We start from the raw sequence: 23,367 nt of genomic DNA, 5'->3' as shown, positions 1-23,367 counted from the left end.
CACAAACTGATTTCAAAATAACAATACCAATATCATTATTAACAATAAAACTACTGAATTTAAAGCCCTTTCTGTCCTTAGACTATATAGCTTTACAAGAGTTTTCAGAAAGAATACTATTTTCTAGATTCATCTAAAGTAATTATTTCCTCTATATGATTACGTTAGATTTTGATATACAGTGTCTTCTTTTAATATTTTCAATTTTATGGATTTTTTGGAACATGTAAAATATTTACATACTCAAGTCAAAATTGCATAAAAGTATACTCCAATAAGCCTTGCTTTCATTTCTGGTCACTTAATCCTATTTATGTCCCCACCCCCACTCCTAAACAGTAAGTATTTTCATTAGTTTCTGGTCTACCTTCCAGTGTTTGTTTGTGTTTGTTGTTGTTGTTGTTGTTGTTTTCTGCAAATATAAGCAGATCCACCACTCTACCTCTGCCTATTTACTTACCAGTATGCATGTATATTATACTCATGTAAATATACTTTTATTTCTCCTTATTTCTCCTCCTTTCTCACACACAAGGTAACATATCTATTAGTCACTCTGCATCTTCCTGAGGCTCATTCTTGAATCACTCAGAGGTTATTCAGAGACAGAAGGGCCTGTTAAAAGACTGGGATTTTGCCCTTGTGTTAGTTCACTTGGACTACTGTAATGAGATATACAAATTGGGTAACTTATAAACAATAGAAATTTACTTCTCGGCCAGTCGCGGTGGCTCACGCCTGTAATCCCAGCACTTTGGGAGGCCAAGACGGGCGGATCACGAGGTCAGGAGCTCGAGACCAACCTGGCTAATGTGGTGAAACCCTGTCTCTACTAAAAATACAAAACATTAGCCGGGCATGGTGTCAGGCGCCTGTAGTCCCAGCTACTGGGGAGGCTGAGGCAGGAGAATGACGTGAACCTGGGAGGCGGAGCTTGCAGTGAGCCAAGATTGTGCCACTGGACTCCAACCTGGGCGACAGAGCGAGACTACGTCTCAAAAAAAAAAAAAAAAAAAAAAACAGAAATTTACTTCTCACAGTTCTGGAGGCTGGGAAGACCAATATCAAGGCGCTGGCAGGTTCAGTGTCTGGTGAGAACCACTCTATGCTTCCAAGATGGCGCTGTGTTGCTACATCTTCCAGAGGGGAGGAAAGCTGTGTCCTTACATGATGGAGAGGCAAAAGAAAACAAACTTGCTCCCTCAAGTGCTTTTATAAGGGCCCTAATCCCTTGAGGGTACTACCTACATGACGTAACCACCTCCTAAAGGCCCCACCTATAAATACTATCACATTCGCAATTAAGTTGTAACAGAGGACTTCTGGGGGACACAGTCAGACTATGCATTATCCAGTGCAACTTCAAGCAAGAGATAATTAGGTTGTTGGTGCTATAGTTAAATTTTATCTCAGACTACTGGGACTTGAAAAACACCTTTCCACAAAAACTATAGATTTTATTATCATGCTGACTATGGGGTGAAAGTCTGCAGTTAAGTGTGAGATCTACAAATAGAAATATCTTGTTGGTGCTTTTATTTTTTTATTTTTTTTTTTGAGATGGAGTCTCACCTTGTCATCCAGGCTAGAGTGCAGTGGCATGATCTCAGCTCACTGCAATCTCTGCTTCCCAGGTTCAAACTATTTTCCTGCCTCAGCCTCCTAGGTAGTTGGAATTACAGGCACGAGCCACTATGCCCAGCTAATTTTTCTATTTTTAGTAGAAATGGGGTTTCCATGTTGGCCAGGCTGATCACGAACTCCTCACCTCAGGCAATCCACCTGCCTCAGTTTCCCAAAGTACTGGGATTACAGGCATGAACCACTGCAGCCAGGCATTGTTGGTGCTTTTAAATGCAAGAAAGAATCAGTAGATTTCTCAGTTTTACCTAGAGGTGATCATTAGATTTCTGAGACTGAGTCAATTCTCCAAGAGAAAAAAATACAGAGAAAAAACAAGAGACTGGACTCAGTTGCTCACACCTGTAATCCCAGCACTTTGGGAAGCCGAAGTAGGCAGATCACAAGGTCAGGAGTTCGAGACCAGCCTGACCAACCAACATGGTGAAACCCCGTCTCTACTAAAAATAAGAAAATTAGCCCAGCTGTAATCCCAGCTACTCAAGAGGCTGAGGCAGGAGAATTGCTTGAACCCAGGAGGCAGAGGTTGCAGTGAGGGAAGATCATGCCACTGCACTCCAGCAGCCTGGGTGACAGAGCAAGACTCCATCTAAAAAAAAAAAAAGAAAATAAAAAAAAAAGAAAGAAAAGTCCCTTTGAATGAGGATATGCACACCTCTGAAAATGTTTCAAGGAGTACTGGGCTCCACAGAGACTTCTAAGGGAATTAGTTTACAGATAATCAGCTGTTATGTATTCTTTTCCAAAACTGATCTGATGGTACCACATGTCTGCTTTTTCTCCTTTCCCAATTTATTTTCCACAATTATCCTTCTTTAATTTAAAAAATGGAGGGCATACCTTTCACCCACCCATCCATCTGTTCATCCATCTATCCATTCATCCATCTATTCATTGAAACATACAATATTTTTCTCTGGTGCATTTTTTCACTAGCTATAAACACCATTGGAGCCCCAAGAACAAAGGGAAAATTTGAAACTGTAGAGTTTCTTTAAGGAATATTAAAGTGCATGGGTCTTACTTCCTCTGAGTGACAAACCTATAGCAAGACTTCCTGCTTCATTCTTTGTTTTGTTTTTTTTTGTTGTTGTTCCTTTCTTTTTTTCCCCTCAAGACAGAATTTGGCAACAAGATGGTTGTCACAGATACAGGTATTAGCACATTTGTTTGAGTTGAAACACAAAGTCATATTTTCTGATTGATTAGTTTGACAATGAAGGTTATGTTTGTCAATTAAGTTATAGTGGAAGTTGTTCATAAGTTGAAAGTGCAGCTCCATTGTTTCGGGTAAAATATATTTAAGAGGCACATATAATTTTCCCCATATCAGATATATATTTTATTACTCTTTGTAGTAGTCTGTTCTCAAGCTACTAATAAAGACATTCCCAAGACTGGGTAATTTATAAAGAAACAGGTTGAATTGACTCACAGTTCCACATGGCTAGGGAGGCCTCACAATCATGGTGGAAGGCAAATGAGGAGCAAAGTCATGTCTTACATGGCAGCAGGCAAGAGAGCGTGTGCAAGGGAACTCTCCTTTATAAAACCATCAGATCTTGTGAGACTTATTCACTATCATAAGAACATCACAGGAAAGACCTGCCCCCATGATTCAATTACCTCCCACTAGGTCCCTCTCAGGACATGTGGAAATTATGGGAGCTACAATTCAAGATAAGATTTGGGAGGGGACACAACCAAACCATCTGATTTCACCCCTGGCCCCTCCCAAATCTCATGTCCTAACATTTCAAAACCAATCGTGCCTTCCTAACAGTCCCCCAAAGTCTTAATTCATTTTACCATTAACTCAAAAACTTTTCACAGTCCAAAGTCTCATCTGAGACAAGGCAAGTCCCTTCTGCCTATGAGCCTATGAGCAAGTTAGTTACTTCCCAGATACAATGTGGGTACAGGCATTGGTTAAACACAGCCATTTCAAAAGGAAGAAATTTTCCAAAACAAAAGGACTACAGGCCCCATGCAAGTCCAAAATCCAATATGGCTGTCATTAAACCTTAAAGTTCCAAAATGATCTCCTTCGACTCCGTGTCTCACATCCAGGTCACACTGATGCAAGAGGTTTACTCCCACAGCCTTGGGCAGCTCCACCCATGGCTTTGCAGGAAACAGCCCCCCCACCGGCTGCTTTCACATCTGGCATTTTGTGTCAGTAGCTTTTCCAGGCACATGGTACAAACTGTCAGTGGATCTGCATTCTGGGGTCTGGAGGATGGTGGCCGTCTTCTCGTAGCTCCAGTAGGCAGTGTCCCAGTAGGGACTCTGTGTGGGAACTTGCACCCCACATTTCCCTTCCCATTGCCCTAGCAGAGGTTCTTCATGAGGACCCACACCTACAACAAACTTCTGCCTGGACATCCAGGAGTTTCTATACATCCTCTGAAATCTAGGCAGAAGTTCTGTGCACCCACAGGCTCAACGCCAATTGGAAGCTGCCAAAGCTTAGGGCTTGCACCTTCTGAAGCCACGGCCCAAGCTGTACCTTGGCACCTTTAAGTCGTGGCTGGAGCAGTTAGGATGCAGGCCATCAACTCCCTAGGTTGCACACAGCAAGGGAGTCCTGGGGCCAGCCTAGGAAACCATTTTTTCCTCCTAGGTCTCCGGGCCTCTGATGGGAGGGGCTGCTACAAACTCTCTCACATGCCCTGGAGACATTTTCCCCATTGTCTTGGTGATTAACATTCAGCTCCTTGCTACTTATGCAAATTTCTGCAGCCAGCTTGAATTTCTCCTCAGAAAATGTTTTTTTTTCTTCTCTGCTGCATCATTAGGCTGCAAATTTTCCAAACTTTTGTGGTCTGCTTTCTCTTGAATGCTTCACTGGTTAGAAATTTCTAACTGTCTTTTAGATACACTAAATCATCTCTCTCTGGTTCAAAGTTCAACAGATCTTAGGGCAGGGGCAAAATGCCATCAGTCTCTTTGCATAGCAAGAATGACCTTTATTCCAGTTCCCAAAAAATTCCTCAGTTCCATCTGAGACCACCTCAGCCTGGACCTTGTTGTCCATACTATCAGCATTTTGCTCAAAACCATTCAACAAGTCTCTAGGAAGTTCAAAACTTTCCCACATCTTCCTATCTTCTGAGCCTTCCAAGTCTCTAGGAAGTTCCAAACATTCCCACAGTTTTCTATCTTCTTCTGAGCCCTCCAATCTGTTCTAACCTCTACCTGTTATGCAGTTCCGAAGTCACTTCCACATTTCAGGCATCTTTATAGCAGCACGCTACTCTACCGGTCCCAATTTACTGTATTAGTTTGTTCTCACACTGCTAATAAAGGCATGCCTGAGACTGGTAATTTATAAAGGAAAGAGGTTTAATTGACTCACAGTTCCACATGGCTGAGGAGGTCCCAGAATCATGGCAGAAGGCAAATGAAGAACAAAGTCATCTCCTACATGGTGGCAAGCAACAGAGTGTGTGCAGGGGAACTCCCCTTTAGATCAGATCTTGTGACACTTATTTACTATCATAAGGACAACATGGAAAATACCCACCCTCGTGATTCAATTACCTCCCACTTGGTCCCTCCCAGGACACATGGGAATTATAGGAGCTACAATTCAAGATGAGATTTAGGTGGGGACACAGCCAAACCATATCACTCTTTGATCTTATGACAAAATCTACATGACAACTTAAAAGTGTGTGAAGAGGTACATAATTTTCAAAAGTATTTTATTAGAGAGTCCAGTAAACAAAACATGTAAAGTCCTATGAGTCAGAAGATAGGAAGGGACAGAAAATAACCAGAAAATGTCAGAGGCATAAAAGAGAACCAGAAGAGATGGCAGGAAAGACTCCAGGAAGTAAAGTGTAAAACACTGCAGGGAGGTCAACTAGAACAATAATTAGAGGGTAATCTAATCTGTGTGAATGCAGTTTCTGTAGGTGGGACAGAGTGAACAGTCTATTTAGGTCATTCAAAAAGTTGGGAAGTGATGGTGATGAAAATTGAGTTCTATCTAGAATATTATCCAGCAAGATCATTGGGGTTATAACTGCTTAAAAAAGAAAAAGCACTTCAATATGTTGAAGAGTGAGGACTACTGAAGGAATATGATCTGGGGGAATGGGCAGAAGGAGAAAAATTCACCTTTGGGACAAGGAAGACAGCTGTTCTCTGAAGCTGGCAATGAGAAGAGGAGTTTGGAGACAGCTGAAGAGGAAGGAAGAAGCCAGAGCCTCCACCACAAGGTGACCATCTTCTCAGTGAAGCACAAAATGAAGTCATGTGCTGAGTGTAGCTATTTGGGTGGAGAGCAGAGAAGTAGTGAAGGGACTATTTGGAAGAACTTGCCAAGAAATCCGTAACAGAGGATTTGGAGAGAGGACCACTTCAGGATCATTGCTCATCCTAGATTTCTGGTGAGTTTTTAAAGTGAAATTTTATCAACACTTCACTTTTAAGGTTTCTATATTTGTCCAGTTTTCTATAGTGAAAAAGGAAGAAATAATTTTTTTTTTAAATAAAGGCTCCTCACACTCACCAAAGAAAAAGATCAAGGAGGTGCAGACAGTGTCACGAGCAAGCTCTCTTGGTACTGTAACGTAAAGGAAGAGTTTATTGCATTTATATGGAGTAACTCAATGTTTTTTAGTTCTTTTGATCAGTCTTAAGTGCTTATAGAGATGTCCTTTTAAATTATAGACTAGTACTTTCAGGCAGTCTATCCACAGCCAAGCAAACCAGCTGAAAGGGTCAGCCATTCAATCTTGCTTAAGTTGTATTGGTCCAGAGTATGATGGTTTCTAAAAATCAGCTTCATAGAAATCATGTTTATAACAAAGACACTAGTAACTGGGCATATGTACAAAAATAGAGGGTGAGAAAGTAAAAAACAAACGAAAGAAATCAAAAACAAAACTACACACACACATTGCCAAACCAAGATTTTTAAGCAGCAGAGGGCAGCCTTCTCTAAGTTTTGGTTTTAAAACATTTGCTCCCAAAGCAACCTGGCCCTTAACTTCTAGAGTAAATTTTTTTTTTTTTCTGCAGGTGATATAAACAACACTGGGCACTAGTAAAGTGAAAAAGACAGATTTCTAATCAGTAATATACTATAGCAATGAGGAAAAGAGCCCAGTGTGAACTGTGGTCAAGTTTGATTTGTACAAAGGTGACTCAGCATCTAAAGGGAGAATGAGGGAATAGGGAGTGAGTGAGCAGAGGCTCAGTAGAGCCAGGAAAGGGAAAAAATTACAAAAAGCAGGAAAAGGGGAGTTGCTCCATGTGAAACCCATCTGAGTTTGCTACTGACATGATCAAAGTTAAGCTCCTACTCTTCCACAGAGACTAGGAGACAAGGGCTCTATCTTCAGGTGTTGGCTGGAACAAACAGTGGATTCTTTTGGTAGCTTTGAGGTTTTTTCAGGCAACACTTTAAGGGGCAGCTAGGGTCATCCTAGGGATGTGGCCTTGAGCTGTGAGAAACTGTTAGTGTTTGTTCCAAGTCTGCATAGGCCAAGGTTGGTACCTAGTAGAGAAAAGGCCCAACAAAGCCTGGGGAGAGTTTGGTCAAGAAGAGAGTCTTAGTCACAGTGGAGAGTATCAATACTAGTTTTATTGACAAAAGCATAATTCCACCATTTCCTTCTACCAATAGGATAATATTAGTGCTTCTTTATGACTTATTGACAGTAATTCTGCTTAGGGGCTGCCTTAGGTCCTCAACAGAATTTGGGAGACAACTTGAGAAATAGTTATTATCTCTCTCTTAAGGGAACTCTTTGTCTTGCCCTTATCCCTTTAAACAACCCTCAAGAATTGAAGTGGTCACTTGTGTTTCTCCTATCCAGCATCCCTTCACCTTCTTATAGTCAAAATGTCATTGCTAGCCGTTGGCAAACCATGCTTTGGAGTAGGGAGGACTTGTTGGCCTCATTCCTTAGCTTCAGGGTGGGTGTGTGAGCCTGGCTCAACCCATGAAAGCATCACACATCTCTAGCCACAGGATGTTCCAACAGTTGGCTTGGAACCTGACTCAGGCCAGTGACCAACTCTAGGACTTCTGGAAGTGTAGAGAAGACAAGCATTCTTGCTACTATCCTGCCAGTGTATGGAGCCTGGAGCTGTAGGGGCTTCCTAGAGGAAAGGGAACCAACCAGAAAAAGGAGAGACCAAGACCTGATGACATTTCTGAAACCCTGGATCCAATCATTTCATGTTTGTTTTATGTTAGTTTATTATGAAACATTTCAGATATTGAAGAGGATTATTATAATGAATACCCATGTACTCATCAGGCAGTTTGAGAAATAAAAGATTGCCAATGAAACTAAGTAAGCACATAGACTCCTTAGTTAGATAGGTCAGTAAATCCACTTTGTGTAAGTCAGTTTGAGTTGTGGCTCTGTCCCTTGAAACAAAAGAACTCAAACGGAGTTTATATGTATGCAATAAAGCCTGTCCAAAAGACAATCTAGAGGCAAAGTGTAAAACTAAATAAACATTAAATGAATCAACCAATCAAAGCAAAGGGTATCAGACACAGTTTTTGTTGGAAAAAACGCACCCTATTCAAGCTAACTTTGCACCTTTTTTTTTAGATGGAGTTTTGCTTTTGTTGCCCAAGCTGGAGTGCAATGGCACCATCTCTGCTCGCTGCAACCTCCGCTTCCCAGGTTCAAGCTATTCTCTTACCTCAGCCTCCCAAATACCTGGGATTACAGGTGTGCGCCACCACGCCCAGCTAATTTTTTGTATTTTTAGTAGAAACAGGATTTCACCATGTTAGCCAGACTGGTCTTGAACTTCTGACCTCAAGTGATCCACCTGCCTCGGCCTCTGAAAGTGCTGGGATTACAGGAGTGAGCCACTGCACCCAGCCAACTTTGCACCCTTTTTAAACCTGAGGTCCCGGTGACCCTGGCCCCTATACTTACCTACAATTGTCTTGTCTTGACACTCTGCTGCCTGAATCAGCTGAAAGCCCTTTTTATTCCACAGAAATGTTCTTTTTTGACCAAGCCTAAAGGCCATACTTAGAAGCAGAAAATACGAAACAACCCCTGGCTCTGACCTTGTCTCCATCAGCCATCCAGTGTCTGGTCCACACTACAGCCCTGCCAGCTTCCTGACAAGCTGTGCATTTCTCATGGCACTTTCCACACCTGTTCTGCTGACCTCGGAGCCCCCCGAATGGGCTTTGTAATTTCTCAACAAGCTGGTCTCAAAGCTCAGTGTGGATTGACTTCTCCTGAGAGCCTCATCAAAGAGTGGGGATCTTGCCATTTCTATACTAGCCGAGCCTGCACTTGCTCTCTAGTTTTCCAAAACAATTTACAGGCACACACTTAGATGATCAAATTCTTAAAAAGAACAAGGATGATTAACAAAAAGAAACCAAGATGATGGTTACTCTGGAGACGAAAGATGAGAACATCATGGGGTGGGGCAAATTGGGGTTTCCAAAGTAGTGGTGATTTTCAATTTCTTTACCTGAGTGTACTTATTTGTTATTCTCTAAACTATATATGTACATTTGTATGTGTGTAAATATTTGTATGTATATATATAATACACATACAAGTGCTGCATATGCTGTATGATGTGTATTTATGTTTAGCACCATAAAGTCTATTATTTTAGCCCAAGATTACTCTCCAAGAATAATTCCTATTTTTTCATTTATTAATAAGCAACATTTATTGAACCCCTTTTACATGATATGACAGACCCTGATAAATCAGACAGCAGTGAACAAGAAAGACATAACCCATCTTCTCATGAACTTAGCACTAAGTTTAGGAGGGATAAGAGTAACACAAAATATCAAAGTATTAGATAGTGCTACAAGCTATTATAAAAATGGAACAAGTTGGTATGAAAGTGAGCATCAGCATGTGTGGGGTAACAGGGAGTGCCAGCATGTGCAGGGTGACAGTGAGAGCATGTGCGGAGATGAGAGCGACAATGTGTGTAGGGGTGACGTGTTTGTGTATAGGGCTAACTATGATAATCGGCATAGGCATGAAGTGAGAGTATGTGTAGGGGTGACAGTGAGTGACAGTATGTTTAGAGGTGACAGTGAGTGAGTGTGTGTAGAGGTAACAGTGAGTGACAATGTGTGTAGTGGTGACAGTGAGAGCATGTGTAGCTGTGACGGGGAGTGACAGTGTGTGTAAGGTGGCCATGTGTGACAATATATATGGGGTGACAGTGAGAGACAATTTGTGTAGGGGTGACAGTGAGAGTGTGTGTAGGTATGACAGTGAATGACAATATATGTAGGGTGACAGTGAGTAAGAGCGTGTGTATGGGTGACAGTCAGTGACAATGTGTGTAGGGGTGACAGTGAGAGACAATGTGTGTACAAGTGACAGTGCATGAGAGAATGTGCGGGAGTGACAGCAAGTGATAATGTGTGTAGGAGTGACAGCATGTGTAGGGGTGACAGTGAGGGACAGCATGTGTAGGGGCAACAGTCAGTGAAAATGTGTAGGAATGACAGTGAATGACAGCATATGTGGGATGACAGTGAGGGACGGTGTGTATAAGGGTGACAGTGAGGACCAGCATGTGTTAGGGTGATAGCAAGTGACAGCATGTGTAGGGGTGACAGTGAGCAAAAACGTGTAGGAGTGACAGTGAATGACAGTATGTGTAGGGGTGACAGTGAGGGGCAATATGTGTAGGGGTGACAGTGAATGACAGCACGTGTAGGGGTGACAGTGAGGGACAGTACGTTTAAGGGTGATGATGACGGGCAGCATGTGTAGGGGTGACAGTGAGTGAAAACATGTAGGAGTGACAGTGAATGACAGCATGTGTAGGGGTGACAGTGAGGGACAGTATGTTTAGGGGTGATGATGAGGGGCAGCATGTGTAGGGGTGACAGTGAGGGACAATATGTTTAGGGGTGACAGTGAGGGGCAGCATGTGTAGGGGTGACAATGAGGGACAGTATGTTTAGAAATGACAGGGAGTAATAGCATGTGTAGAGGTGACAGTAAGGGGCAGCTTATGTAGGGGTGACAGAGAGGGGAAGCCTGTGTAGGAATGACAGTGAATGACAGCATGTGTAGGGGTGACAGTGAGGGACAGCATGTATAGAAATGACAGGGTCAGCATATGTGGGGTGACAGTGAGGGACAGCATGTATAAGGGTGACAGTGAGGAACAGCCTGTGTAGGAATGATAGTGAGTGACACCATGTGTAGGGGTGACAGGGAGGGACAGCACGTGTAGGTTTGACAGTGAATGACAGCATGTATAGTGGTGACAGACAGGGGCAGCCTGTGTAGGGGTGTCAGTGAGGGCATGTGTGTGAAGGTGAGATGGAGTGACAGCATGTGTAGTGATAACAATGAGAACATGTGTAGGAATGATAATGTATGTAGAGTTGACAGTGAGTGACAGTCTGTGTGTGGGTGACCATGACAGTGTATATGGGTTGATAGTGAGTGACAGCATCTGTTGGGGTGCACTTCAAACTGGGCAGGTCACGGAAATCCTCGCTGGGGAGGGGATATGGAAGAGGAAGCCTCAGTGAGAAGGATGCAGGCAAGGGAGGATTTAGGAGAAGAGCAGCATGGTAATGGGCATAGCTAGTGCAGGGCCTAAGGCAGGAAAGAACTGGGCGCACAGGAGGTGCAGAGAAAACAAGGGTCACTGGAGGCTAGTGACCTGGGGAGGACACATGAGGAAATAATAGCAACAGGCAGCCGTCAGAGCATGGAGAGCATTATAGCCTGTATTAGGGGTTGGGGTTTAATTCTAAGAGTATGAGTAGCCAGTAAAGGGTCTTATGCAGGGGGGCTGATGTGATCTGATTTATAATTTGGGAAATATCGCTCTGCCAGCCGAAGGATGAGGTATTGTAGCATCGCCAGTGTAGGAAAAGCAGGAAGAGGCTATTGCAGTTGTGCAGGCAAGAGATGGTGTGATGTGGGGTACGGACATGTCCTTGCGTATGCAGAGACATGGACCGCCTCTACTTGGAGCAGCTTGCTAAGTCCAGTCAGAGGTAAACATGAGGTCGTTTCCATGATTCTGCATAATAGTAGCAAGAGTGGCCATACGTAAGCCCTGTTTTGAGCATGTCACTCCCCAACTGTGAACTGTAGAGAACAAAAATTCTAATCACGAGCTTCATGATCTTACAGCTCAGCCTCTCATTTTTATGTCTCCTCAATTACTTATTAAAACCTCTCATACTTTCTTAAAACCTGGGCAAGAGCCCTGCTCTAGTCCGTCAATATTCCACAGTCAGGGCACTGTCTTTAGCTCAGATTGGATGGTGTGAAATAAATAGGAATTTGACTTTATCCCCTTTGGAATAAAGCAGATTTTAATCTGGGACTTCTTTACAGGAATTTAGATAAACAAAGTAAAAATAAGAGGGTAGTTCATAGTACTGCAGAGGTACTATGCACAGGCTCTAGACTCAAAAGCACAGGCTCTAGACTCAAATTGTGTGATCCAAGTTGGAATTTAAGCTCTGGCATAAGCTGTGTGAACTTGGGTTGGTAATTCAACTGATCTGTGTGTCAGTTTCCTCATCTCCAAACTAGTGAATAATACTCATCCACGTGCTTGTTGTGGGGATTAAAAAAGGAAACCCATGTAAAGGGATTAGAGAAATGTTTGACTTATGTTCAGTGCCCAATAAATGTGAAGTATTAGTGCCATTTTAACCAGTATGCAAATTCCTGGGTTCTTTCTTTTTTCTTTCTTTCTTTCCTTCCTTCCTTCCTTCCTTCCTTCCTTCCTTCCTTCCTTCCTTCCTTCCTTCCTTTCTTTTTTTGACAGAGTTCCGCTTTGTCGCCCAGGCTGGAGTGCAATGGTGGGATCTCGGCTCACTGCAACCTCCGCCTCCCCGGTTCAAGCAATTCTCCTGCCTCAGCCTGCCGAGTAGCTGGGATTACAGGAACCCACCACCATGCCTGGCTAATGTTTTGTATTTTTAGTGGAGACGGGGTTTCACCATGTTGGCCAGGCTGGTCTCAAACTCCTGACCTCAGGTGAGCCGCCTGCCTCAGCCTCCCAAAGTGTTGGGATTACAGGCATGAGCTATTGCGCCCGGCCCTGGGTTCCTTCTTTTCAGTGATATATATTCCTCTGGTGAACTTTAAGCACTTTGCAGGTTGTTTTTCTTGCAACACTGTCTCTCAAGTTCCCTTTTCATGTGAAGAAACCCAAAGTAAAGAGTTAAGTGGTTTACTGAAGAAGGTATGGCAGAGAGTCACAGAATATTAGCAGGGGACATCTACATACCCAAGGGACTCTAAAAAATACTAATGCTTGAGTTACACCCTCAGAGATTTTGCTTTCATTTTTATGGTCTGTAACCTAAGCGCTCATATTTTTAAAAATTCCTCAGGAGATTCCAGTGGGCAACTGGACCTAAGAATCTTAGACTTCTTAAAATCCATTTTACAGATGAGGAAACTGAGATACTCTGTGATTGAATGACTGGCCCAAATTAATCAACGTCAGGGATAGAAATAGACTCTGAGGACAACACAGAGATAGACTTAAAATTCTAATGCATTAATAAAAGGAGCACATCATAGTAAGTGATACATCTCTTAAGAAAGACCATTGTGACTTTAGCCTAATCTATAGTTAATATATCCAAGGAGAAGATGATGTCTACGGGGAAGCACAAAGCAGGTTTAGCAGGAGCATCACACTGGCTTGCCTGAGACCATGGAACATTTATGCTCTACACCAGTGCTCTCAAGATCTGGGTGAATGTTTACCAGTGTTCATCTAAAGATGAATTGGCTTTCAAAGCATGTTTCCCATGGGAGAATAAAAGGCGGGGGCCTGATTATCAGGTCCCATTTAGACAGATCTCCTGCCCCACCCACTCTTTTAGTGTTTGTTTTCTTATTTTCTTCACCCTCTGTTTCTCCTTATCAAAATAGACTTACGCAGGGCACCATCCCATTTTGTAAAAAGAGAAGATCTAAAGCTGTCACTTTTCTCTGCCTCCCTTTCACTGATTCTCGGAATCAGTGTACACCTGAGATCATGCAGGGTCTTAAAGCAAAGGGTTTAGGGTAATATTTTTCTTTAATGAGCTAGCCCCCAAACGCAGCCAGTTTTGAAATGGTAATAGTGATTGACGCTGTCTGTGGGAGAAAAGTTCCTGGGAATCCAGTAGTTTTCTCATCTAGCCCGGCTACATGTGCAGTTTCAAAACATTCCTAGTTATGTAAAAATTACAATATGTGGCTGGGTGCGGTGGCTAAAGCCTGTAATTTCAGCACTTTGGGAGGCCAAAGTGGGCAGATCGCTTGAGTCCAGGAGTTCTAGACCAGCCTGGGCAACATGGTGAAACCCCATCTCTACAAAAAATACAAAAATTAGACAGGCGTGGTGGCTCATGCCTGTAGTCCCAGCTACTTGGGAAGCTGAGGCAGGAGGATTGTTTGAGTCTTGGATGCAGAGGTTGCAGTGAGCCAAGATCATGCCATTGCACTCCAGTCCAGGTGACAGAGGGAGACCCTGTCTCGAAAAAAAAAAAAAAATTATAATATGCTGTACTATGCCTTTCAACATTTACTGAAGAAGTTGGCAGAATCAAACAATGACTTATTTGGTGTCTTATGTACTAGTTCACAGAACTCTTCTAAAATGAACAAAAAAACTTGTCATTGTAATAGTTTATGGGTTATATGACCTGTGAAATTATATACACAGCCTGAGATGAATGATGTATCTGCTGTAGGAATACTGAATGACGCAGCTTTCAGTTTTATTCATGAAGAAGTAAAATGTTTCAAAAATTTTTTCATATTAAATGGTTATTCAATTTCTTCAATGTGCATTTAGTTTTATCTGAAGGAATAAAAGGGGAAATACTGAAGGAAGAAGAGACAGTGTTGTTCAACTAAAGTTAAAGCAAGCCTCACTCCATGTTATCTGATTTGCATACCAATTAGGAAAGACTTATGACCAAAAAAAAAAGGGAATTGGGCTAAAGGGAAGTACACACTAAACACGAAAACCAATTTCAAACATTCTGTTCTGACGGTGTTGATGACCAATTTCTGTTATTTGTACTTAGCAGATTTGAAGGAAGCTCAGGGATAGATACCCCATCCATTGCTATCTCATGGACAAAGAAAGCAAGATTCACAGTTGTGTTACTTAATCAAGGTTAAAAAGAAATAGGTATAAATCGCTTTATACCTATATGTTTTTGGGTTGTATGTGATCTTGGGGGAACATATCCCTTGAGTAAGTCAAAGTATTTATGATCATATTTTTGATCTCAGAAAATAGGACCCCTTGCTTTGACTGGGTTGAAGCTCAATATTCATTAGTAACTCATTAGTAATTCATCTTCATACCAGCCTCACCAAGCCTGAGGCTCAGGAAGTTCCAAATAAAGTTAGAATTCAAATAGTTTAAAGTCTACCTCAAATTCAGCACAGAATTCCTTCACTCAAACTAGTAGACCAGCTTGCCAAAGATGGTAATCTGGATGAATAAAAATATATATCTAATTATCTCCATTTTTATAACATATAAGAATTCTCTTATTCATTCCCAATTTCTTTTTGGATTAAAATACAACTTACATACAGTTCACAAATTTTAAATATACAGCTTAATGAATGGTTACATAAAATACATCTCATAACTGCTACAAAGATCAAGAAACAGAACTTTCCCAGCATCCAAGAAGGCTCTCTGATGCATCACCAGATCTATAGTAACCACAGCTCTTCTGACCTCTATCATATATCCATAGATAAGTTTTATGTAATTTTGATCTCATGTAAATGGAATCATACAGTGTGTAGTGTTGTGTATGTGGCTTCTTTAATTCTGCATTGTTTGTGAGCTTCATCCTGATGTTGTGTATATTAGTATTATAGTTTGTTCTTTTTCATTTCTGTGTAGTATTCCATCACATGAATTTACTATGCTTTACTCACTCATTTTACTATTGATGGACCTTTGGGTTATTTCTAGAGCTTTGAGTTATTATGCCTAAAGCTGTTATAAAGAGAAGTGATACTTATTTCTATTGAGTGTGTACACTCAATGAATGAAATTCCTGGGTCTTTTTACTCTTTTTTTCGGCATCTTCTCTTTTAGTCCCAGACCATAATTTAACCTTTCTAAGTTGTCAAATGAACCATAATAATGTTTATCATTTTAGGCCAGAGAAGTGTTCCAGGTGGCAAATTTCATGTCTTAAAAGGGTCCGCCAGTAGGGTTATGCTTTTCGTAGCTCATTCCTATGGGAACCCTAATGGATTTTGCTCTCCTTTTTCCTTCTCCCCAACTTCTTGTTATTTGTGTATGTATATCTCCCCAACTCCTCATGATATAAGAAGAAGAAGAAGAAAAAAAGGATAGGCTATTGAAGGGGACATCTAAGGATGTTTTTCTCATCTATTCCGCATTGAGATAGTGTTGTAGTACGACAGAGAAGTGCTGGGTCACAATGAAGGGACTGGATTTTTATATCCAGACCAGGCTCCTGCTTTCTAGGCTGGAGGCTATGGATTAAATCACATCAGTTATCTGCACTTCAGCCAGGGGGTTCATTTGTATCAGTGGTTTCCAAACATGGCTGCAGATCAGAATCACTTGGGGAGGCTTTAAAGTTTGTTTTGTTACAAAAGTGGCACATGTTAGTGGAAAATATCAAATAACAAAAAAGACTGTAAAATAAAATGTAAACATCTGTCCCCTCACAGTCTGCATAATATCTCATTTTCCTACCCATAAATTCCTAAATGTTGTTCTAAGGTTTTAAAATAAAGATCTCTGGGCCCCACTCCAGACGTAATGAAGGAGAATCTTCAAGGTCCTAGAAATTTACATATTTGTTTAAAACTTCATAAATGATTTTGATAAACATTCAAGTTTGGGAATGAATCTCTTGATGAACATCTGAGATCCATTTCAGTAAAATCCATCCCCTACACTCTACAAATTATGTGATTTAAGTTTGCCAACTGCTACCAGGATTGGCCCTAAGCATAACTAAAGCAACAATGGTTTTATTTTTACCTGTTCCTATTCATGTTTTCTCTCTTCATCTTTAGCTGCTCAGTTTTTTTGCTTTAAAAAAAAAATTTTTCTTTTTTTGAAATGGAGCTTTGCTCTTGTTGCCCAGGCTGGAGTACAATGGCGCTATCTCAGCTCACTGCAACCTCCGCCTCCCAGGTTCCAGTGATTCTCCTGCCTCAGCCTCCCAAGTAGCCAGGATTCCAGGCATGCTCCATCATTCCTGGCTAATTTTGTATTTTTAGTAGAGATAAGTTTCTCCATGTTGGTCAGGCTGGTCTCAAACTCCTGACCTCAGGTGATCTGCCCACCTCGGCCTCCCAAAGTGCTGGGATTACAGGCGTGAGCCACTGCACCCAGCCGCTTTAAAATTTTTATAACTCTTTGGACCACAGAGTGAAAAACTTTTAGTTGGAAGGTAGTGACACATTCTATTAAAACTCTAGCTACTTTTTGGTTAATCCCATAAACCGATTAGTGTTAATAAATTTGTTAGCTACTAAATGCATTACCTTTCCGAGGTAACATAATGCTTTATGCTAAAATGTAAATTCCCATGATACCCTTAACAAGTAGCATGGGGTTTGGCGGCTCCTTCCAAAATAGCCAGAAAGATGCTTTTAGTCTGGCAAGCTTTCAAATAAAATTCACATACGCAAACATTTGTTCATTTTTACCATCACTAATGTTACTCAGTTCAAGTATCTGAAAAAGGGCATGGGTTAAAAGAAATAGATACTAACTGACACACAAGAAATTGCTAGGAACTTAAATCACAATTAAGTAAAGTGGTTGCTATCACCAATTAATAGGAGAGGAAGATTTACTTAGATGAAAGATCCAGTCCAAATTACACTACAGAACAATAAACTACCTCCTAAGCCCTTTACTACCCAAACCGTATAACTGTAGAAGAAAAAGCAGGAAAAGAAAACCTAGACATAATTGCTGTGATTAAAAAGGAACTGAAAGGAAACAATAAATATGTACTTTGTGAGGCCAAAGATTGGGAAGTAGGAAAATATAGAATTCAAGACATAAAACATAATCCCTACAAATGACAATGATCCAATAATTCTATTTTGAATATATACAGCATTTCTTTTATAAACTTGAAGAATAATTATATCCATTACATCAAAAAAATTCTATCTGAGGAAAGTGCCAGTCATTTTCCCTCCATTTTATTTACCCTTAGAAAAACTAAAGTAATAAGGGGTTAAGCAACTTTTTTAAGTTCAAAGGGCAAAACCTGAATGAGAACCAGTTGTCCTGCCTTCTAGAGAAAATCATAATTTTATACAAACATTGTATAAATTGCCTTTCTTACAGATGTATGCCTAGGCAGGTGAGTGTGTATATTATTTGGAGGGGTGGCTAATACTGCAGTTAAATATAGTGGTGAGAATGTGGAGCACATCAAGTTCATAGCTTCACAACTTCATAACCTCCTTCACTGTAAGATTTTTGTCCAGGACACCCCTATTCTGCCTTAACACCTTATTCTATGAGGCTTAGCTCAGGTCTTGCCTTCCCTGACCACCCTCTGAGCTGGATGCCTCTTTCCTTTACCTCCACTGTCCCTGTCCATAATCCTGTCTTTCTTAGGCATTATCACTTTGATCTGAAATGTTCTGTGGGTGCAGCAGCCTCTCTACTTGGCTTTAAGTGCTGCAGGGAGCTTATTCACTCTTGCATCGTCATCTCTTAGCACAATGCCTGGCATAATGTCAGTGCTCAGCAGGTGTTAATAATATGTCCTGTCCTTCCAATGTCCAGTAGTTATTTCAGTAACTAAATCCTCTTTTTTAAAACCACCTTATGCAAAGTTAATCCTCTGTGGTTCAGAAAGTTCCAAGACAACTTAAAAGACAAATTTTCCATTACTTTGTCATCTCATCTGTCGAATTCATCTGTAATTTGTCTAATTCAGCATCTCCCACTGTGTGTGTTCCCATGAGTTGGACTCCAAGAGATGCTGCTGGTAAGCGTATCTATGTGGGAAACATGTTACTCAATCTAGCAAGGCAGCCAGTGCAGTGGTTTAGCACACAGGTGCTGGGGGCAAACTGCAGGCTCTGTCGGGCAAGTGATCATTCTATGTGCTTCTGTTTCCTCTTCTGTAAAATAGGACTAATAACAGTTTTTCTCCCTCACAGGGTTGTTGCCAAGATTTGCTGAGCATTACACAAAAGGTTTGGAGTACTTAGTGCTAGGAACATACTGACTACCATTGTTAAGCAAAGTTAAACAATTTCTTTTTCTTATTTGGTTTTATTTTGTTTGCTGGCTGTAAGACTGCTGAGAGCCTTTAGCATGCTGATGTACCCATGAATCTCCAGGGAAGCAGTATTCCCCACATTTACTTGATGGAAGAGCTGCTAGCATATCTCAGGGGTAATGGGCCTCAAAACATACCTTAGGAAATTCCTATTTATAAATTTAAAAGAACGTTAACATTTTCCACACCCAAATTGGGACACTGATTTGACCTGTATGGCTATAACTTGGGAGCATTGGTACATAATATTAATATTTGAAGAGAGGACTGGTCTAGCAACACAAGTAAATAATAATAATAAGAATAAAAGCCCAAGACCTATGTGTTACTACAATTAAAATATTTCTTTTTTTAAAAAATCAAAGTACAAGTGAAGTGACTTTTATTGATATTAAAGTGGGAACTGCAAATATGGCCCAAATAAAAAACCATGTAGGCTTTACGTATTATTTTCTGACACAGTTAAGAAATTATTACTTGACAAAGATGAAGGGCCAGACTTCCTTATTCAAAACCTCATGCCATTTATCTTAATTCTGCTGCACCTGATACTAACTTCCTCTAGAGCCAGGAAACTTTGCAAGTATTAAATAACGTGAAAGAAGGAGGGAAAGAAGGAAGTAACCCACCAAAGTGAAAAAGAGGAACAAGTTCTAACCCAATGCAGGTTTAAAACATAACCAAAAGAACAAAAGAGAGAGCTTGACACACCAATCTTGAGGTAAGTAAGAACCTGATTTAAGGTATTTGGATGATTAAACACTATAAGAAACAAGTTTGTCTTTAATTAATCAATGATTTTTATCTTATTACAGTTTTTAGAAAAAAATGCCTTACGTAGCTGTAAGGGGGAAACCCAATTTACAAACTGAGAGTGATGTTGATGTTCCTTTACAATATGATTATGCTTTGCTGTTACCTTGTTTCCAAACAGCAGGGCATTCTCTTACTTGAAAATTCCTGAAGTTTCTCAACAACTTGCGATTTTAAGAAAAATGTCAAATTATTAGGTAACCTGTTGGAACTGCTTTCCAAAATGAAAACAGAGTCTTCTTTCAAACTGGTCAAAGTGAACATTATTTAAGTGTTAAACTATATTTGAACGGTTATTGTTTAAAATATGTTTTTCATTATAGTAGGTCTTTGTTCATGTCTCACAGGTTTTTTCCTCTAATGTTATTTTGAAGAAAATGATGCATTTCTTTTTCTGTAAAAAGTCTTCTTGTCTTTATCTTGGTAAATATCTCTTAGACAAACAACTTTAATATTTTGGATGTACCAGAATTTCTACTCTACATAGAATAACATAGATGGTAAAAATGCCTTTTCTTCTTAAAAATTAAGAGAGTAATTTATTGCCTTATCCTCAGCTACAGAAGTGACAATAGTTAGCCTTCCTCAACCCTCACCGTGACTTCTGTTGCAGGCCTAGTATCTTTCAAAAAGTTGATTAATTTCAATCAATACTTAAAGTGTATTTTGTAAATTTATTTCAAATATTCTGGCAAATAACTTCTTAAATCATTAACCATGTATACCATAAAATATCTTGCAGATAATTGGTGCTCATCTGTTTCAGACAGGAAATGAGGTCCTAATGATTAAAGTCATTTGGCTAAACTTTTGTCCTTGAACACAAGCATGGCTGGCCTTATAAAGGAAGGACCCTGCAGATTGTAAATCTTATGTGGCGGACCATACAGTTCTCAACCTCAATATTACTCCCAAAAATTCCAAGGAGATTAAAACGTTTCTGCATCTGGGGTGCTTGTCCCTGTATTTTTATCAAAAAATTGTATAAATTAGCTGCACATCTTATTTAATTTTCTTATATGAAATGTCAAATTAAATATTTGCGTATTAATATATTCTAACCTTGGACAAATTTATGAACTTTCATTACCATTAAACTTTTCATGAATACTCACTGAAAGCAGAGCACCACTTTGTGAATTTCTATTTTTCTTCCCATTGTTACTATTATTATCCCATAAGGAGATTACTTCATCCATTAACAAATGTTTAATAGATTAGTCATTCTGTGTCTAATGCTGGTGTTGGTAATACAAAGGTAAATAATATATGATTTCCAACCTTCGAGAACCTCAGAGCTAATCAAGCTATACAAATTTTCTGACTGATGCACTTAGTAGCATGTTACAGATATTTGGATAAATAATATTTTGGGGAAATTTTTACCTGAATTCTCATTCAGTCACATTTTGGTTGTAAGGAAGTTACTTAACTTCTTTAACCCTCTCTTCTTATCTATAAAATGGTGATATGAATAGTACCCACTACATATAGCAGCTATAGGATTAAATGAGATAATCCCTGTAACAGTTTTTAAAAGCTGAAGCTCTTAACTAAACATTATTGATGATAACATTCCATAGATGATAATAATCATTTCACAGGCACTGTTGGATCTATGTCTATGTCTAGACTGAAAATATACAGTAATAATGTTTTGTTGATAAAATCACAATGGAACATGCAGCCCAGTTGAACACGTCCCCTTCTTGTCTCCTTGCCATTTTAAAGCATCAACAGAAAACAATGTAAAAGCATCTTGGATGGAAGTTATTTTCTGAAAGCTATGAGAAAACCTGTGATACTAAGGATTTTGAAAATACATTCGTTTACTTTAAAGATCTCATTTCATGTTTTAAGTATAAACTACACCCTTTAGTTTTAAACTATCATCTTAAGCAATTAGATGCTGACATTTGCAGTCATTTTTAAATGCATTATTTCATTCAATAAATATTGATTGGATGCATTTTCTGTGCTAGGTGTTGTGCCGTCTCTGGGAACATACAGATGAAATGACCTGAACCCTGCCCACCATTTAACCAAGTAAGAATACAATTCTCTCTCATTTAGGTTATCACGCTATAATAGAGAATGGACTCATTAATATGGGATTACAGAGGAAGGAATGGTTAAGAAAAAGACATGGCCTCTGCCTGCTCCAAAAAAGGATAAGCAGGGCTTCACAGAAGAGGTGACAGGTAATGAAGATGATTGCACGTGTCTGTACATGTCCCATTTTTTTCTATTGTGCTCAGAACATTATCTTTCACTTAAAAATTTTTATCCTAATTGTCAAAAACTATGTGGAGATCTAAGTGATAAAACCACTCAGGGTTGGGCAGGGACAGGATTTTTCTAACTCTTTTTCCTTTCATCACAACAGGTAGTATATTTTATATTAAAAGCAGAAGCTCACTATATGCTGGTGTTTAATGCATTGGTGAAAATCAGTAATTTTTCTATGTTAGATAATAAGTATGCAATTAACATATTTTTAATTTATAGCAGGTTTCTGGATGGCAGATCATTCAACCTTCTTTTTCTTGAGTTTTCTACTCTGCTGTCATCTTCCACTCATTTCTGCTTCATTTTGTGATTCGTTAACAGAAAAGGAAGCGGAATGGAATAAAATCCCCCAATACAGTACAATTATACATTAATGGCTGTAATGTGAAGAGCATCACACACGAAGAGAGCTGTCTTTCAGAAATAAGTTTATACACTCTCTCCTCTAACTGCATCAGGACTTTACCAGATAATGTTCTTCCAGATCTGAAAAGGAAAATGCCTAAAAGAGCTTCCAAACTCATTTTTGAATAATACTAGGCTACAAAGAATTACACTGTGAATTCATTAAGGGTAACACCAAACCACTAAACAGCACTGTTTGTACAGAAATGTCGAAAAGCTGTGGAAATAATTTAGCGGCCATTTCTGTAGGAATTTCGCTTCTTTTACTCTTAGCGGTTTGTGGAATTGGGTGTGTTTGGCACTGGAAACACCGTGTTGCCACACGATTTACCTTACCGAGGTTTTTGCAAAGGAGAAGCAGCAGGAGAAAAGTCTGTACTAAAACATTCTTGAGCCCCCGCATCATTGGCTTAAGGCATGAAATCTCAGTTGAAACCAAAGACCACAAATCTGCTGTCAGGGGAAATAACATACACGACAACTATGAAAATGTGGAAGCAGGTCCTCCCAAAGCTAAAGGAAAAACCGATAAGGAACTATATGAAAACACAGGGCAGTCTAATTTCGAGGAGCATATCTATGGAAATGAGACATCTTCTGACTATTATAACTTCCAGAAGCCTTGTCCTTCTGAAGTTCCTCAAGATGAAGATATATACATTCTTCCAGATTCATATTAGCTTTTCAAAATATTGACTTTTGTTATTGGATGATAAATATTCACTGTAATTTTTCAACAGCAAAGACATGGAATCAAACTAAATGTTGATCAACTGTAGACTGGATAAAGAATATGTGGTACACATACACCATAGAATATTATGCGGCCGTAAAAAAAGAACAAAACTAACATGGGAACAGAAAATCAAATACCACATATTCTCACTTAAAAGTGGGAGCTAAATAATAAGAACACATGGACAGAA

At 39.9% G+C, this 23,367-nt stretch overlaps 1 protein-coding gene across 1 annotated transcript; it reads left to right on the top strand.

The window, feature by feature from the left end:
- The first annotated feature begins 22,647 nt into the window (after positions 1-22,647).
- GAPT (GRB2 binding adaptor protein, transmembrane) lies at positions 22,648-23,121 on the top strand. The gene has a single exon (XM_004058825.5). The coding sequence runs from the start codon at positions 22,648-22,650 to the stop codon at positions 23,119-23,121; it is 474 nt and encodes a 157-aa protein (XP_004058873.2).
- Positions 23,122-23,367: the final 246 nt, after the last annotated feature.

The sequence above is a fragment of the Gorilla gorilla genome, chromosome 19 (genome assembly GCF_029281585.2).
Source record: "Gorilla gorilla gorilla isolate KB3781 chromosome 19, NHGRI_mGorGor1-v2.1_pri, whole genome shotgun sequence".
NCBI lineage: Eukaryota > Metazoa > Chordata > Mammalia > Primates > Hominidae > Gorilla > Gorilla gorilla.
This window is presented reverse-complemented; position numbering and strand designations above follow the sequence as displayed.